Source organism: Somniosus microcephalus, chromosome 29, assembly GCF_052327205.1.
Source record: "Somniosus microcephalus isolate GS21.2 chromosome 29, FLI_Smic_1.0, whole genome shotgun sequence".
NCBI lineage: Eukaryota > Metazoa > Chordata > Chondrichthyes > Squaliformes > Somniosidae > Somniosus > Somniosus microcephalus.
In genome coordinates, this window is record NC_141015.1 from 35,253,865 (window position 1) to 35,271,149 (window position 17,285).

The 17,285-nt window shown below is 48.7% G+C and overlaps 1 protein-coding gene and 1 long non-coding RNA gene across 2 annotated transcripts in view; one reads left to right on the forward strand and one right to left on the reverse strand.

The window, feature by feature from the left end:
- LOC147098634 (uncharacterized) overlaps nt 1-17,285 on the forward strand; it is a 679,602-nt gene that overhangs the window by 42,516 nt on the left and 619,801 nt on the right. The window lies entirely within an intron of this gene.
- Nucleotides 3-17,285, reverse strand: part of ndst2a (N-deacetylase/N-sulfotransferase (heparan glucosaminyl) 2a) — a 172,383-nt gene continuing 155,100 nt past the window's right edge. The window contains exons 11-14 of the mRNA XM_085970595.1: nt 12,667-12,837; nt 9,308-9,417; nt 7,500-7,602; nt 3-860 (exon numbers count right to left, since the gene is read on the reverse strand). Of these exons, the coding sequence (XP_085826721.1) occupies nt 735-860; nt 7,500-7,602; nt 9,308-9,417; nt 12,667-12,837 (510 nt within the window). The 3' untranslated portion in view covers nt 3-734. The remainder of the gene's footprint in view (nt 861-7,499; nt 7,603-9,307; nt 9,418-12,666; nt 12,838-17,285) is intronic.

Below are 17,285 nucleotides of genomic sequence, written 5' to 3' on the forward strand. Positions count from 1 at the left end.
CACTGATTCGCTCTTTTTTTTAAAAACTAAAAGTTGTACATTTTTAAACATCATTTTCCAAAGGGACTAGCTGAAGTGGGGGGGCATTGTGACCAATTTTGAGGTAACTATCTGAGGAACAGGCATGCCCATTTCTCTGGATTGCAGCTGAGAATTATTGCCTCAAAGGGAACAATGTACACATTTAATAATTAATTGGTATGCACATGATTAGTACCTGGATTACAGCAGTGTCGTTAACACACTGTGCAGGGCATAAACTAATCCCGACAATGTCAATGTTTAGTGGGACAGGACACTATCGTTAAAAAAGCAGCTGATGTAACGATCATTCCACAGTTTGACACTTGAGGATACACTTCAACACTACAAGGGTTAGGGGGCAGGTTCTTGGAGGTTTCCAGTACTGGGGGGGCGAGTCCGAAGCTGTCACGTACACACTGTTATTAGCCACCGCTCGCCGGGGGTCGTACCAGTGCGGTCCTGGGTCGTGCAAAAGTATTTCCAACTGAGAAAAGGAAGGGATGTAGTGCAAAGCCTACACCCGGCTGGCTCGCCAACACAAAAGGAGCTTTTAGTTAAAATGTCAAGCCTTCGCAGATTGGGGGGTGCTCTTTTGTCTTCAGGAACCTTGAATCACGTCAAACTCCGCTCGCATCACATGAGCTGGAGTTTAGAAAATGGGAGAGAGGTCAGTGGGTATGAAGGCAGCGTCCAGAGAGTGATGTCATCTCTCAGCTCCAGCTGGTGTGTTGTAGTTCCTCTCTCAGCCAACTGGGCAGTGACTGTCCCAACTTGTTTAGCTGCTTTGATAGCTCAATGTTGTGGTCCCTGTAGTAATTGGTCAGGAATGTCCGGGACTGGGGAATGAAAAAAAAAGCCGTGTGTTAGTTTAAGGGGAAATGTAAACTCAATGTGAAGTTAAAAACAAAGCCGGATTGAAATAACACATTTGCCACTTAGTTCATCTCTTTCTATTGTAAATACAACTTTGTTTCCAAAAGGAACAATTAACGCGAGTTAAATGGCCTTGAGATTATCACATAGAAACATAGGCCATTCGGCCCCTCGAGCCTGCTCCGCCATTCAATGCGATCATGGCTGATCATCCAAATTCAGTACCCGGTCCCTGCTTTCTCCCCATATCCCTTGATCCCTTTAGCCTTAAGAAACATATCCAACTCCTTCTTGAATATATTTAATGAATTGGCCTCAACTGCCTTCTGTGGTAGAGAATTCCACAGGTTCACCACTCTCTGGGTGAAGAAATTCCTCCTCATTTCTGTCCTAAATGGCCTACCCCTTAGACTGTGACCCCTGGTTCTGGACTCACCAACCATCAGGAACATCCTTCCTGCATCTAGTCTGTCCAGTCCTGTCAGAATTTTATAAGTTTCAATGAGATCCCCTCTCATTCTTCTAAACTCCAGCGAGTACAAGCCCAATCGTCCCAATCTCTCCTCATATGTCATTCCTGCCATCCCAGGTATCAGCCTGGTGAATCTTCGCTGAACTCATTCCACGGCAAGAACATCCTCAGATAAGGCGACCAAAACTGCACAAAATACTCAAATCACGCTAGATCCATTCATTCAGCTCTATAATCTGTAGAGATACATGGATAGTGGGCAGCACTATTACCAGCCAGAAGGGAGATGATTGGGTTATTGCCCCTGTCAATCACAGCTGGCGACCGCACTGCTGTAAGATGGCCAGCAATCATGAGTAACTAGGGTCCTAAAATATAGCCTGTCTTTAGAGGACAATGCCAAGGGGAGGAGCGGAGTACCAGCCTTAACCAGCTCATCGAGTTAGTTAGGTCACTCTGCTGTACTAGAAAGAAGAGTCCTTCTCACAAAATACACCATGCCTATTGAATTGGCTTGTCCCTGCCCAGCCCAGCCCATCTGCTGCTGAAACCCTCATCCATACTTTGGCTACCTCCAGACTTGACTATTTCCAATGCTCTCAGGGCCTCCCATCTTCCACTCTCCATAAACTTAAGCTCATCAAAAAACTGCTGCCCGTAACCTAACTCCTCCTATTCACCCATTTGCCGCCCCCCCCGTGCTCGCTCGCTGGCCTACATTGGCTTCCGGTCCACCAAGGCCTCGACTTTAAAATTCTCATCCTCGTGTTCACATCGCTCCATGCTTTCGCTATCTCTGTAACCTTGTCTGGCCCTACAACCCTCCCGAGATCTCTGCGTTCCTCCCACTCTAGCCACTGGTGCTTCTCCTTCGCCCCACCATTGGCGGCCGTGCCTTCAGCTGTCTGGGCCCCAAGCTCTGGAATTCCCTCTCTGCCTCAATCCTCCTTCAAACCTACCCCTTGGAGTAAACTTCTTTAGCTCGGTGCACATTTTGTCTGATAACGCTCCTGTGAAGCACCTCGAGACGTTTAACTACATTAGAGCGGTGTTATACAAGAGTATTTTATACAGTATTTAGCATTGCTGCATTTTTAAATAGAGTGCCACTTATTAGCGAAGTAGCAAGATATGGCAGCTGAATTAAATCCATAATGACACTGCGGTTACACCGATTGACGTGCTTTACAAGTTCATCTGTGTTTATGTGCACTGAAAATAATCTTTCTCTTGTGCCCCCTCCCGCTGTACCTCGTGTAAGTGGCCACTCTTCCAGTAAGACCACATCTGGAGTACTGTGTGCAGTTTTGGTCTCCTTATTTAAGGAGGGATATACTTGCATTGGAGGCAGTTCAGAGAAGGTTCACGAGGTTGATTCCGGAGATGAAGGGGTTGTCTTATGAAGAAAGGTTGAGCCTATACTCATTGGAGTTTAGAAGAATGAGAGGGGATCTTATTGAAACATAAAAGATTCTGAGGGGGCTTCACAGGGTAGATGCAGGGAGGATGTTTCCCCTTGTGGGGGAATCTAGAACTAGGGAGCATAGTTTCAGGATAAGGGGTCACCCATTTAGGACTGAGATGAGGAGGGATTTCTTCTCTCCGAGTGTCGTGAAGCTTTGGAATTCTCTACCCCGGAGAGCTGTGGAAGCTGAGTCAGTGAATATATTCAAGGCTGAGATATTTGAGCTACTGGGGAGTCGAGGGTTATGGGGAGCGGGCGGCGAAGTGGAGTTGAGGCCAAGATCAGATCAGCCATGATCTTATTGAATGGCGGAGCAGGCTCGAGGGGCCGAATGACCGACTCCTGCTCCTACGTCTTATATTCTTAAGATCATCAGCAGTGGTGGAGTCCACAGCAATGTTCCCCCACGATCCGCAGGCGCGCATCAATCGGGGGGGTCACGTGCAGGCCGCCCACCAGCCGTTGCTGCCGGAAGATGCCGAGCATGTGCGGCCACGCAGCAGATTTAATGGGACCGCGCACGGGGGGGGGGGGGGGCGGGAAAAGAGGGTCCACAGTCACGCTGTGCCCATCCTTATCAGTGTCCACCGGTCAGCAAGGAGGAGCAGGACCCTGGGGCTGAATCTTTCCCTCTTCCCTAGCTGGGCGAACAACTCGCATGTCTGCTGGGAAGTTGAACCTCAAGCTGCCTTGAGTTACGTGGCCGAGTTTCACACCAGGCAAACGGATTAGGGGGGTGGTGGGGGGGGGAAGGTGAGCCAGACACAGACCCACACACGCTTTGTCTACAGACGGCACAATATGCCACTCGGTGGGAACAAGTTATTTTCCATCAGTAATTTGAGATTTGGGACTGTACAGTGGTACAAAGTAAAATAACTAAAAGCATCTCCACAGATGCTGCCCGACCTGTTGAGGGTTTCCAGCATTTTCTGTTTTTATTTTAACAAAGTATAGTGTTCAACAAAGAATGACATTGACAGCCATGAACAACAACAACTTGTGTTTATATAGTGCCTTTAACGTAGTAAAACGTCCCAAGGTGCTTCACAGGAGTAGTATACGACAAAAAATTTGACACCGAGCCATATAAGGAGGAATTAGGGCAGATGACCAAAAGCTTGGTCAAAGAGGTCGGTTTTAAGGAGCATCTTAAAAGGAGGAAAGAGAGGCGGAGAGGTTTAGGGAGGGAGTTTCAGAGCTTAGGGCCTAGGCAACAGAAGGCACGGCCGCCAATGGTTGAGCGATTATAATCAGGGATGCTCAAAAGGACAGAATTAGAGGAGTGCAGATATCTCAGGGGGAGGGGGGGGGGGGGGGGGTTGTGGGGCTGAAGGAGATTAGAGAGATAGGGAGGGGTGAGGCCCTGGAGGGATTTGAAAACAAGGATGAGAATTTTGAAATCGAGGTGTTGCTTAACCGGGAGCCAATGTAGGTCAGCGAGCACAGGGGGTGATGGGTGAACGGGACTTGGTGCGAGTTAGGATACGGGCAGCCAAGTTTTGGATGACCTCAAGTTTACGTAGGGTGGAACGTGGGAGGCCAGCCAGGAGTGCGTTGGAATCGTCAAGTCTAGAGGTAACAAAGGCATGGATGAGGGTTTCAGCAGCGGATGAGCTGAGGCAAGGGCGGAGACGGGTGGTGTTACGGAGGTGGAAATAGGTGGTCTTTGTTATGCTGCGAATACATGGTCAGAAGCTCATTTCAGGGTCAAATATGAGACCAAGGTTGCGAACAGTGTGGTTCAGCCTCAGACAGATGTTAGGGAGAGGGATGGAGTCAGTGGCTCGGGAACGGAGTTTGTGGCGGGGACCGAAAACAATGGCTTCAGTCTTCCCAATATTTAATTGGAGAAAATTTCTGCTCATCCAGAACTGGATGTCCGACAAGCAGTCTGACAATTTAGAGACCGTGGAGGGGTCGAGAGAAGTGGTAGTGAGGTAGAGCTGGGTGTCGTCAGTGTACATATGGAAACTGACGCTGTGTTTTCGGATGATGTCGCCAAGGGGCAGCATGTAGATGAGAAATAGGAGGGGCCAAGGATAGATCCTTGGGGGACACCAGAGGTAACGATGCGGGAGCAAGTCGTTGCAGATGATTCTCTGGCTACGATTAGATAGATAAGAATGGAACCAGGCGAGTGCAGTCCCACCCAGCTGGACGATGGTGGAGAGGCATTGGAGAAGGATGGAGTGGTCAACCGTGTCAAAGGCTGCAGACAAGTCAAGAAGGACGAGGAGGGATAGTTTACCTTTGTCACAGTCATGTCATTTGTGACTTTGATGAGAGCTGTTTTGGTACTGTGGCAAGGACGGAAACCTGATTGGAGGGATTCAAACATGGAATTGCGGGAAAGATGGGCATGGATTTGGGAGGCGATAACACGTTCTAGGACTTTGGAGAGGAAAGGGAGGTTGGAGATGGGGCGGTAGTTTGCAAGGACGGAGAGGTCAAGGGTTTTTTTTTTTTTTGAGGAGAGGGGTGATGACGGCAGATTTGAGAGGGGGACAGTACCTGAGGAGAGAGAACCGTTAACAATGTCAGCTAACATGGGAGCCAGAAAAGGAAGTTGGGTGGTCAGCAGTTTGGTGGGAATAGAGTCGAGGGAGCAGGAGGTGGATCTTATGGACAAGATGAGCGTGGAGGGGTCATGAGGAGATCGGAGAGAAACTGGACTAGGGCAGGGGGAACCTTAGAGGAAGTTTGGCCCAGTGGGCTAGGGGAAGGAAGGGAAGTGGCAGAGGCAGCTGAACGGATGGTCTCAATCTTAGAGACAAAGAAGTCCACGAGCTCCTCACACTTGTTGTCGGAGGTGAGGGTGGAGGAGGCAGGGGAGAGGGGTTTAAGAAGACGGTTAGCAGTAGAGAATAGGAGCCAGGGTTTATCTTTACATTCCAGAATGATTCTGGAACAGTGAGCAGTTTTGGCAGATGAGAGCAGGACCCGATAACACTTTATGTGGTCCAGCCAGATCTGGCGGTGAATGGCGAAACCAGTTGTCCGCCATATCCGTCAAACGTCTGCGTCTAGAGGAACAAGAGGGAAATGAACTCAATCGTCCCATTCTCCTAACTGGACAAACACTTAAAGATGAACAGAACCACATTGCCTGATTTTATAGTCTTTAAGAAGTTATTGGAAAATTAAAAGTACAGGCTGGATTTTGGCACAACTTTAACTGTCCAACTAAATGCCTATCACCGTTGAACAACCGCTAACTGGCATTTACTTGGCGCTGTTCATGTGGTGAAACATTGCAAGGTGCTTCAGAGATGGAAACAGGCTCTGAGCAGGAGAGTTAGAGACTTCTAGACATGGTCAGCGAGCTAGCAAGGAAGGGGCTTAAGGAAGAGTGCTACAGATGATTTAGAAACATAGAAGATAGGAGCAGGAGTAGGCCATTCGGCCCTTCGAGCCTGCTCCGCCATTCAACGAGATCATGGCTGATCATCCAAACTCAGTACCCTGGCCCTGCCTTCTCCCCATATCCCTTGATCCCTTTAGCCTTAAGAAATATATCTAACTCCTTCTTGAATATATTTAATGAATTGGCCTCAACTGCCTTCTGTGGTAGAGAATTCCACAGGTTCACCACTCTCTGGGTGAAGAAATTCCTCCTCATCTCAGTCCTAAATGGCTTACCCCTTATCTTTAGACTGTGACCCCTGGTTCTAGACTCCCCGGCCATCGGGAACATCCTTCCTGCATCTAGTTTGCATTGGCGAGGGTGCAGAGGAGATTCACCAGGATGTTACCTGGGCTGGAGTGTTTCAGCTATGAAGAGAGACTGGACAGGCTGGGGTTGTTTTCCTTAGAGCAGAGAAGGCTGAGGGGGAGACCTGATTGAGGTGTACAAAATGATGAGGGGCATAGATAGAAATGAACTTTTCCCCATAGTAGAGGGGTCAATAACCAGGAGGCATAGTTTCATGGTAAGGTGCAGGAGGTTTAGAGGGGATTTGAGGAAAGACTTTTTCACCCAGAGGGTGGTTGGAATCTGGAACTCACTGCCTGAAAGGGTGGTAGAGGCAGGAACCCTCAACATTCAAGAAGCATTTAGATGAGCACTTGAAACGCCATAGCATACAAGGCTATGGACCAAGTGCTGGAAAATGGGATTAGAATAGACAGGGCTTGATGGCTGGCGTGGACACGATGGGACGAAGGGCCTCTTTCTGTGCTGTATAACTCTATGACGGTTGAGGACTCTGCCACTGATGGTGGTGTAGAAGGGGAGATGCCTGCAAAGGACGCCGGTCCGGTGCTTGCGGCTGGAAGTTGCAGAGGTGTGGAGGGATTTGCAAACGAGGACAAGCAAGGCCCAATGAGTTGGCCAAATTCTTTTTTTAATTACGTGGGACTTCGGGAGTTTTCCTGACGTTATAGGAAATCACGTTCTACAACTCCATCTGTGTGTTTTTTTTCACAAAAAAACTGGCCTCGAGCGCAACACAAACGCTAACCCAGTCAACACGTTAAAGATGATTTGCTACAAAAGCAAAATACTGCGGATGCTGGAAATCTGAAATAAAAACAGAAAATGCTGGAGACACTCAGCAGGTCAGGCAGCATCGAAGAGAGAGAAACAGAGTTAACGTTTCAGGTCGAAAGATGATATGCTGATGGGTGTGAGCAAGCAAGACTTTAAAGACTGTACACACTCACCGATGAATCCATCTCTGGATATTTTCTTCCTTTACTTTTGCCCAAACACTTTGATTTTCCACCTTCTACCACCTGGCACCAGAAATTCTTGTTGTCGTCGTACCTGAAATGAATGGGGCACGGTTCTCAGAAGCTGGGTTTGAAACTACTGTACCGCGTTGCACAGTGAAACGCGCTTTTAAGCGCCTGGCACAATACGATCTTACTTGGTCTCCCACATTACAACAGTGACTCCACTTCAAAAGTACTTTCCTTGGCTGTAAAGCACTTTGAGACGTCCGGTGGTGGTGAAAGGCGCTATATAAATGCAAGTCTTTCTTTGGTGGCTACAGATTTTTCTTAAAAGCAACATGGCTTTCTCCAGACAGATGTGAACAGGTAAAGCCATTCAGCCCATCCATCCAAGTAAAGCCCGACAGTTCATCTCCCGCCACAGCATCCAGACGTTTCTTCAAAGCCTCCACTGCCCTGCCTGAAAGTCCATGTCGACAGACACAGGGCTCGAATTTATCAATAGGGACGTGATGGAGGCGGGACTCCCACTTTTTGGGTTGTCGTCCCACCCCCATCGACTTGTGGCCAACCCACGCTATTTTCCCTTGATTGACCTTGTTAAGCCCGCCCAATGGGCTCAGCCGGCCAATTAAGGGACACCTGGTTACTGGTGACGTCAGTGATTGACATTTCATCTGTCAAGAGCTTTTGACAGATGAAAAATCAGCGCTTCACAGCTCTGTGAAGCTGTCAAACACTGACAATCTGTCTTCTAACTTGAGTCCTTCTACTCAGACTCAGTTGGAGATCTCTCCAGACCAGAAAGCAGAGGCTGCAGCTTTTGACAGTTCAGCGGCCATTCTGCTTTCTGTGCCGGTGAAATGAGGGACTCTCGAGAACTGAAGGAAGGAAGCCTGCAGGAGAAAGTAAAGGAAAGTAAAACTTATTAAAACACTTTACACTTACCTCTGCACACATGCACCCATCACTCACCTGCACAACGGACATCTCGACCCCTTCAGACCGACGGTCCGCCTCGCTAACTTGGCGTGGTTCGGAGCCGCCGGGAAGCCCACACTTCAAGGCTAAAAATAGGGATTGGCTAAAAACTGCCTGTAATTGGCACTAATCCCCTTCTCGCCTCGGGGAGGCGGCTCCCAGCACAGGTCGGGCACCCGCCTCCTGGGACATTGGCACGGAGGCGGGATGGGTTCCTGCCCCCCCGATTCTGCAATTTTTCCACCAATCCCGCCTCCACGGGGCTTGGAGATTCGAGCCCACGGTGTGTCGATGAAGAGTTTCGATCACTCTGCGTGAAGGTAAACTTGCTTTTCGCCAGCTGAGGCGTTTAGCCTCTTGTCCTACTGCCGTGATTTAATATAAAGTAAAGTTCCAGATTGACCTTCTGGTATCTTACACAACTCCATGAGGTTCCCCCCCCCCCCCCTCAGTCACCTGCTTTCAAGGGCGAATAGCCTATTTTATTTTGATCCGCTGCAAAGACAGGTCAGCGAGAGCTCTTTGTCAATGATGTGAATTGACGGTTACCTTACGACTACACACTGATCTCATTCCCCCACCGCTCCCCCCCCACAACCTCCATATATTCAGCATTTATATCAAGGTTGAAATTTTCCCAAAGCTGCACTTTGAACAAATGAATCCATTTAATCGGAAAGTAAACTCAATCTCTTGTCTAAAAGAACCAGCCGTCAGGAAAAAAAACCCACAAAACACGGGCCAAAGGAAAGAGATACAGAAGCCGTTGAGTTACTCTTTCAGCAGATGGAAAGGGAGTTGATGGAAATACATACATCAGCGCCTGAGTGTAGTTGAAGTGAGGGACCACACCAAGGAATTTCTGCACATTCTCCATGACAGCCACAGGGTTGTTCCGCAACTGTAAGCCATTGACAACCAGAAGCTACAGGGAAAGAAGACGACTTTTAAATGTCAGCCTGAAGGAGTTTCCACGTACATCTACAGAATTACATAGAATGCACAGAACAGAAACGGGCCATTCAGCCCAACAGGTCCACGCTGGTGTTTATGTTCCACCCCGTCCCTCTTCATCTCACCCCATCAACCCTGAACACTTCCCTCTGCAACTGGACCCTGGACTTCCTAACAAACAGGCCCCAGTCTGTCAAATTAGGTAACCACACCTCCCCCCCCCCCCCCGACCCTGAACACGGGGGCCCCACAAGGATGTGTGCTGAGCCCCCTCCTCTACTCCCTCTTCACCCACGACTGTGTGGCTGTTCATGGTTCCAACACCATCATCAAGTTTGCGGATGATACCACGGTGGTAGGCCAGATCACCAACAACGATGAGTCAGCCTACAGGGAGGAGGTCCAGCATCTCGTGAAGTGGTGCGCCGATAACAACCTGGCCCTTAACATCAAGAAAACCAAGGAAATCATTGTGGACTTCAGGAAGTCTAAAGGCGGAAGTCACACCCCCATCCACATCAATGGGGCTGTGGCGGAAAGGGTGGACAGCTTTAAGTTCCTCGGAGTCCACATCATGGAAGACCTCTCCTGGTCCCTCAATACCTCCTCTCTGGTGAAGAAGGCCCAGCAGCGCCTATATTTCCTAAGGAGGCTGAAGGGATGTAACCTGTCACCCCTGATCCTCTCTAACTTTTACCGCTGCACAATAGAGAGCATCCTGACGAACTGTATCACAGTATGGTATGGCAGCTGTAGCTCCTATGACCGGAAAGCCCTGCAGCGGGTAGTCAAAACTGCCCAACGCATTACCGGCACCCGGCTACCGACCATAGAGAACATCTACCAGAAACGCTGTTTACGGAGGTCACTGACCATCATCAAAGACCCTACCCACCCCAGCCACAGTCTGTTCGCCCCCCTGCCATCTGGGAGACGCTACAGATGCATTCGCACCCGAACGACCAGATTTAGGAACAGCTTCTTTCCCAGGGCTGTCATCCTACTGAACTCCACAAATAAACTCTAAAGCCTGCACATCTGCCAATGCACTTTATTATGTTTACATTAATGTATTACAAGCCAAATGAATGTTGAATGTTTAAATGTCTTAATCTAAATGTACACTCTCGGGAGCCGCAAGCCTACATTTCGTTGTACTGCACTTGTGCACTAACAATGACAATAAAGTTGATTATTATTATTATATCCTTCTATTCCTTTCTCCCTCGTACGTTTATCTAACTTCCCCTTAAATGCATCTCTGCTATTCGCCTCAACCACACCCTGTGGTAGCGAGTTCCACATTCTCACCACTCTCTGGGTAAAGCAATTTCTCCTGAATTCCTTATTGGATTTATTAGTGACCATCTTATATTTATGGCCGCTAGTTTTGATCTCCCCCACAAGCGGAAACATCTTCTCTACGTCTACCCTATCATAATTTTTAAAGACCTCTCTCAGGTCACCTCACAACCTTGGCAGAGGAGATTTACCAGAATGGTTCCGGGGATGGGGGATCTTAGCTACAAGGACAGGCTGGAGAAGCTGGATTTGTTTTCATTGGAGCAAAGGAGGTTGAGGGGTGATTTGATTGAGGTGCACAAGATTATGACGGGTTTGGATAGGCTAGACGGGGAAAGGCTGTTCCCACTAGTTGATGGTACAAGGACTATGGGACACAGATTTAAGGTTTTGGGCAAGAGATACGGGGGGTACGTGAGGAAAAACTTTTTTTACGCAGCGAGTGGTGAGGACCTGGAACTCGCTGCTGACGGAAGTGGTGGAAGCGGAGACACTCAATGTTTTCAAGGGGAGACTGGATAGGCACTTGAGAGAAATAAACTTGCAGGGCTACGGGGATAGAGCGGGGGAATGGGACTGACTGGATTGCTCTACAGAGAGCCGGCACTGACTCGATGGGCCGAATGGCTGCCTTCTGTGCCGTTATGACTCTTTCCTAGCTAAAAGTTAGAAAAATTCGTTGTACGGTACAACTAATGGCATATTGGGGGGGGGGTGGGGGGATTTGGGTAGAGAGGGGAGGGGGACATTCAGAGATCATAAATTTGAGTGTTGAAATCATTTGCTCTTACAACAAATGGCTTGAATTGGAAAATTTCAGAAGGAAACAGGAAGCATTCCTTTCCGTTGTTCTGAGAATAAGTGTCCAAGCTTCTCGTGGGCCACTTAGAAAAAGTTAAAATCAACGCTCAATTGCTCGAGCTGTTGACACGAAACTTCATTTTAGGATTTAGTCACCACTTACTGTGACTCACACCAGCGGAAGAGCAGCAGAGGGCAGTTGGAGGCCCTCAGCGAAGAGCATAGTGTCTAGTGCTCAGTCACTAGGGTTGGCGATCAGCGCTCCACTGTTTTAACCCTATCCCTGTCCCACTGGCAGCCTGGGATCACCGAATTTACTTGACCTTTTTGCTGTCATCACTGCTTTTGTTTCAATTATTTAAAGAGGTAGGAAAGTGAAGGCTCTTAGTCACCAAAAGGTAGACAAGCTTCCCAAAATGCCTCCCCAAGTATCGCACTATTTATACTGGTACCTCCGACAGTGCCGCACTCCCTCAGTACTGCACTGAAGTCTCAGCCTAGCTTTTGTGTTAGTTAAGATATAATTCTTGGCCAGGACACCGGGGTCACAGTCTAAGGGTAAGGGGTAAGCCACTGAGATGAGGAGGAATTTCTTCACCCAGAGAGTGGTGAACCTGTGGAATTCTCTACCACAGAAGGCAGTGGAGGCCAATTCATTAAATATATTCAAGAAGGAGTTAGATATATTTCTTAAGGCTAAAGGGATCAAGGGATATGGGGAGAAGGCAGGGACAAGGTACTGCATTTGGATGATCAGCCATGATCTCATTGAATGGCGGAGCAGGCTCGAGGGGCCGAATGGCCTACTCCTGCTCCTATCTTCTATGTCTATGTTTCTATAACTCCCCAGCTCTTCTTCGAAATAGTGCTATGGTTTCTTTTACGTCCACCTGAGAGGGCAGACGGGGCCTCGGTTTAACGTCTCATCCGAAAGATGGCACCTCCGACAGTGCAGCACTCCCTCGGCACTGCACTGGGAGTGTCGGGCTAGATTTTGTGCTCAAGTCTCTGGAGTGTGTTGGGACTTGAACCCACCACCTCCTGACTCAAGAGGTGAGAGCACCGCCCAGTGAGCCACTGACCGACACCGAGGGATGAAAATGAAAGCAAGTCGTACCTGAGTAGGTTGATAGTGCGTTAACCACCTTTCAATGTGGGTGGCATACCAGCCGGGAAACAAGCAGCGATTCTGCAGAACGCGCACATCTCTTGGGGCATCTGGTCCTGCAGTAATCACCTGGTAGAACGTGTAGTTCAGGGCGGCAGAGTCCTGGTGAGCTCGTTGGTGCTGCGGGAAAAACCAACAGGTCAAGCTTCTGCGAGAAATGTGCTGTTGCCGAGCGAGAGAGAGCAACTAATAGATTTTTGTTAAGGCAAGGGTATTTAAGGGGTATGAAACCAAGGTATTCAGCTGATGGAGTTCAGATACAGATCAGCCATGATCTAATTGAATGGCAGAACGGGCTCCAGGTGCTGAATGGGCAACTGGTTCCTATGAGAGAAAACACACGTTCAATCATCACAAAGATTCCTGTTTGATCTTTGTAAGGAAGCGTCCGGGGCCCTAGACGACCCCCATTTAACACAAGGCGTACTGCGCCTGTTTATCTTTTTAACACATCGTTGCTTGCTGCGGAGACACCATTAGCCCAGATCAGGACTTCACACTGTTTGCTCCTGGCTCAGTGAACATGAAACCTGGCGCTCTGGCGTGGTTTAAGTTCAGTGTTTACTTGAGCGCAGCACAGTCGCTCAAAAGGGAGAAATTCTTCTATCTGATTCCTGATACCAACTAAATCATCGAATGACACAGCACAGAAGGCGGCCATTCGGCCCATCGTGCTTGTGCCAGCTCTTTGAAAGAGCTCTCCGATTAGTCCCACTGCCCCCTGCTCTTTCCTCACAGCCTTGCAAATGGTTACCCTTCAAGTATCTATCCAATTCCCCTTTGAAAGTTATTATTGAATCTGCTTCCATCACCCATTCAGGCAGTGCATTCCAGGTCACAACAAGTCGCCGTGTAAATAAAATTCTCATTTCCCCACTGGTTCTTTTGCCATTTACCTTAAATCTGTGTCCTCCGGGTACTCACTCCCACCAGTGGAAACAGTTTATCCCTCTGTCAAAACCCCATATAGTTTTGAACACCTCTATTAAATCTCTTCTGAACCTTCTCTGCTCTAAAGAGAACAACCCCAGCGTCTACAATCTCTCCACGTAACTGAAGTCCCTCATACCATTCTGGTGAATCTCCTCTGCACCCTGTCCAAGGCCTTGACATCCTGCCTAAAGTGCGGTGTCCAGAATTGGACACAATACCCCAGCTGAGGACTAACCAGCGATTTTTATAAAGGTTCAGCACGTTATTGAAAGGGCGGAAGACAGTCCTCCTGCTTTTACCATTCTAGTGTCAGCGAGCCCAGGCAAGATCACCTCGTGACAAGGAAACCATTCATTTCAAAACTTCAGCTCTCAGGTTGGCTCGGTTAGTAGTCTCTGAGTCAGCGGGTTGTGGGTTCAAGCACCACTCCTGGATTTAAGGATGTAAACTAGGCTCATATTGCTGCATGGAGCAGGTAAGATGTTAAACCGAGGCCTTGTTCTGGTGATTCAGGTATGAAGATCCCTCAACGCTACAACAACAACGTATTTATATAGCGCCTTTAACATAGTAAAACGTCCCAAGGCGCTGCACAGGAGTATTAAAAGACAAAAAATTTGACACCGAGCCACATAAGGATAAATTAGGGCAGGTGACCAAAAGCTTGGTCAAAGAGGTAGGTTTTAAGGAGCGTCTTAAAGGAGGAAAGAGAGGTAGCGAGGCGGAGAGGTTTAGGCAGGGAATTCCAGAGCTTAGGACCCAGGCAGCTGAAGGCAATGCCACCAATAGTCGAGCGATTATAATCAGGGATGCTCAAGAGGGCAGAATTGGAGGAGCGCAGAGATCTCGTAGGGTTGTGGGGCTGGAGGAGGTTACAGAGATAGGGAGGGACGAGGCCATGGAGGGATTTGAAAACAAGGATGAGAATTTTGAAATCGAGGCGTTGCTTAACCGGAAACCAATGTAGGTCAGCGAGCACAGGGGGTGATAGGCGAATGGGACTTGGTGCGAGTTAGGACACGGGCAGCCGAGTTTTGGATGACCTCAAGTTTACGCAGGGTGGAATGTGAGAGGCCGGCCAGGAGTGCGTTGGAATAGTCGAGTCTATTTAAAAGAGGAGCAAGGAGTTCTCCTCGAGGTTAGAAGGTTGAGTATGGTGTGTGTTAAACAAATTCCTGGCAGCCTCCAGTTTCCATCTTTACGTTGCGTGGCCGGGCAGCTGTCTCGAGGTTCCGCGCCGCCGGTGAGCCCGCAGAAAGCCGCGCGTACGCATTAAAGGGCCCACGCGGCCCACCAAAAATTAGGGGGCGTGTTGGTTGAGGGTGATCGAATCGAGGTGTTTAAGGGATTCGATAGGGTAGATACAGAGAAAACAGAAATAGAGGGTGTCAGCTTAAAATTAGAGCTCGACCGTTCAGGAGTGAAATCAGGTAGCATTTGTTCCGCACTAAGGGTCTGGAAAATCTGGAACTCGCTCCCCAAAAGACGGCTGGGTGTCCATTGAAATTTTTCAAGACTGATAAATCGATCAATCTTTGTCGGGCAAGGGTATCGAGGGATACAGAGCAAAGGCGGGTGAGTGGAGTTGAGGTCGCAGATCAGCCATGATCTCATTGAATGGCGGGGGAAGGCTCGAGGGGCTGAACGGCCTCCTCCTGCTCCGACGCTTCCCCTGGTATACCGACCAACAGCCTCACCTCAACCAAAAATAAATGAACATTCGTCGGGTCTTTGGCTGCACAGCGTGGCTGTTGCACGATCTGCCGAACTGTCTACCAGACTTCAGAGTAACTCACTGGATGTGAAGCATTTTGAGATGGGATAAGACGATTATAGACGCAAAGTCTATTTTTTGTCCTCCCTTTATGCCGATAAAAATACAGAAGGAATGACTGGCACTGGGAAGCAGGTGTTGGAAGGAGTGCGCTGTGTGTGTTAAACAAACTCCTGGCAGCCTCCAGCTTCCATTGAAACACTGGAGGTCTCCACAGTAGTTTTACCCGCACAGTTGTCAGGTTGATAGAATCAGTTGGAGTCCGTCCAACCTCAGGAAATAAGAAAAAAAAAAAAATCTCATCAGCGAGAAGAAAAATAAAAACGTTCTTGCTCTGCAGTTTAGCCAACTTTCGAACCGCAGATATCTCGCAGATCCTGAAATCTCCTGGGTTCAACTCGAGCCCAGGCTCACTGATCGGCGGGCACTCTCGGTGCCCGTCGCACGTTTCCTCCGTGAGTCGAGGCTGGGCGGACTGGGTCCAGCATCCAGCAGCTGGAAGCGGAGAAGTACAACACCGTCCACCATAGAAACATAGAAGATAGGAGCAGGTGTAGGCCATTCGGCCCCTCGAGCCTGCTCCGCCATTCAATGAGATCATGGCTGATCATCCAAACTCAGTACCCTGTCCCTGCCTCAGATAAGGCGACCAAAACTGCACACAATACTCAAGATGTGGCCTCACCAAGTGCTCTGCTATTACATCCTTTATACAGGAAACTTTGTGATATCCGGCACCAACGGGACCGGCGTGTTGCCGATCTATCAAAACTGCCGGACATACAAAGTTAATGTTGAAGCATACGGAGGTTTTCATCTCCGTATCTGACAACAAACACTGTTGCTTAGCAACAGCTTCTAAAGCGTCGGCTGCAGCTGCAAGCGTCTCTAGCTGAAGCTGTTGCTATAGCTACAGACCTTGCAGTGCCTGACTGGGGGAAAAAAAGATCTAAAAAAACTTACAGAAAACGGCTCCTGATTTTTGCCGTTAGATCGAGTATTCCGGACATACAACCTCCGGATAAACCAAAGTTTCCTGTAATGGACTCTAGCATTTTCCCCACTACCGACGTCAGGCTTACCGGTCTGTAATTCCCCGTTTTCTCTCTACCACCCTTTTTTGAACAGTGGGGTAACATTAGCTACCCGCCAATCCATGGGTACTGTTCCAGAGTCTATCGAATTTTGGAAGATGACCAGCAATGCATCTACTATTTCTAGGGCCACTTCCTTAAGTGCCCTAGGATGTAGATTATCAGGCCCTGGGGATTTATCGGCCCTCAATCCCATCAATTTCCCTAACACCATTTCCCTACAAATACTGATTTCTATCAGTTCCTCCCTTTCATTAGACCCTAGTCGGCACAGAACTGACCATCTCCCCCAGGAAGAGGGTCGCTGTGGACGAGGAGGAATTGTGCACTGGCACATTTCCGAGGACGAGGCTGTCGGGCAAAGTGGAGGGATCTTCACTCCGCACAGGGTTGCCATCTCTAGTTGGGCCTATTCCTGGAGGCTTCATTACATTCCTGCTTCCAACCGCCCCCGCCCACCACTCAAACAGCCTTTTATCCTCATCTCCAATATGTTTTATAGCGAATGAACAAAAGTGTTCACAGAAAATAAGAAAAACGCATGATTAGTTTTAAGGCCCCCTATGTGTCCAGGAGATTAATCTTTAATTCCTGGAGACACCAGGACAGCCCGAACTCCACATCCAGTCTGACCCGTGACCTCAGTGCAGATGCTGCAAGATAAATTGCTCCATTCCCCAGTAGCCACATCCCTCAATAACTCTCCAACAAAAATAGCAATTTGAAAAAAATCTCGTCAGAGCCACAATACTTTGAGAGCGAGGGGT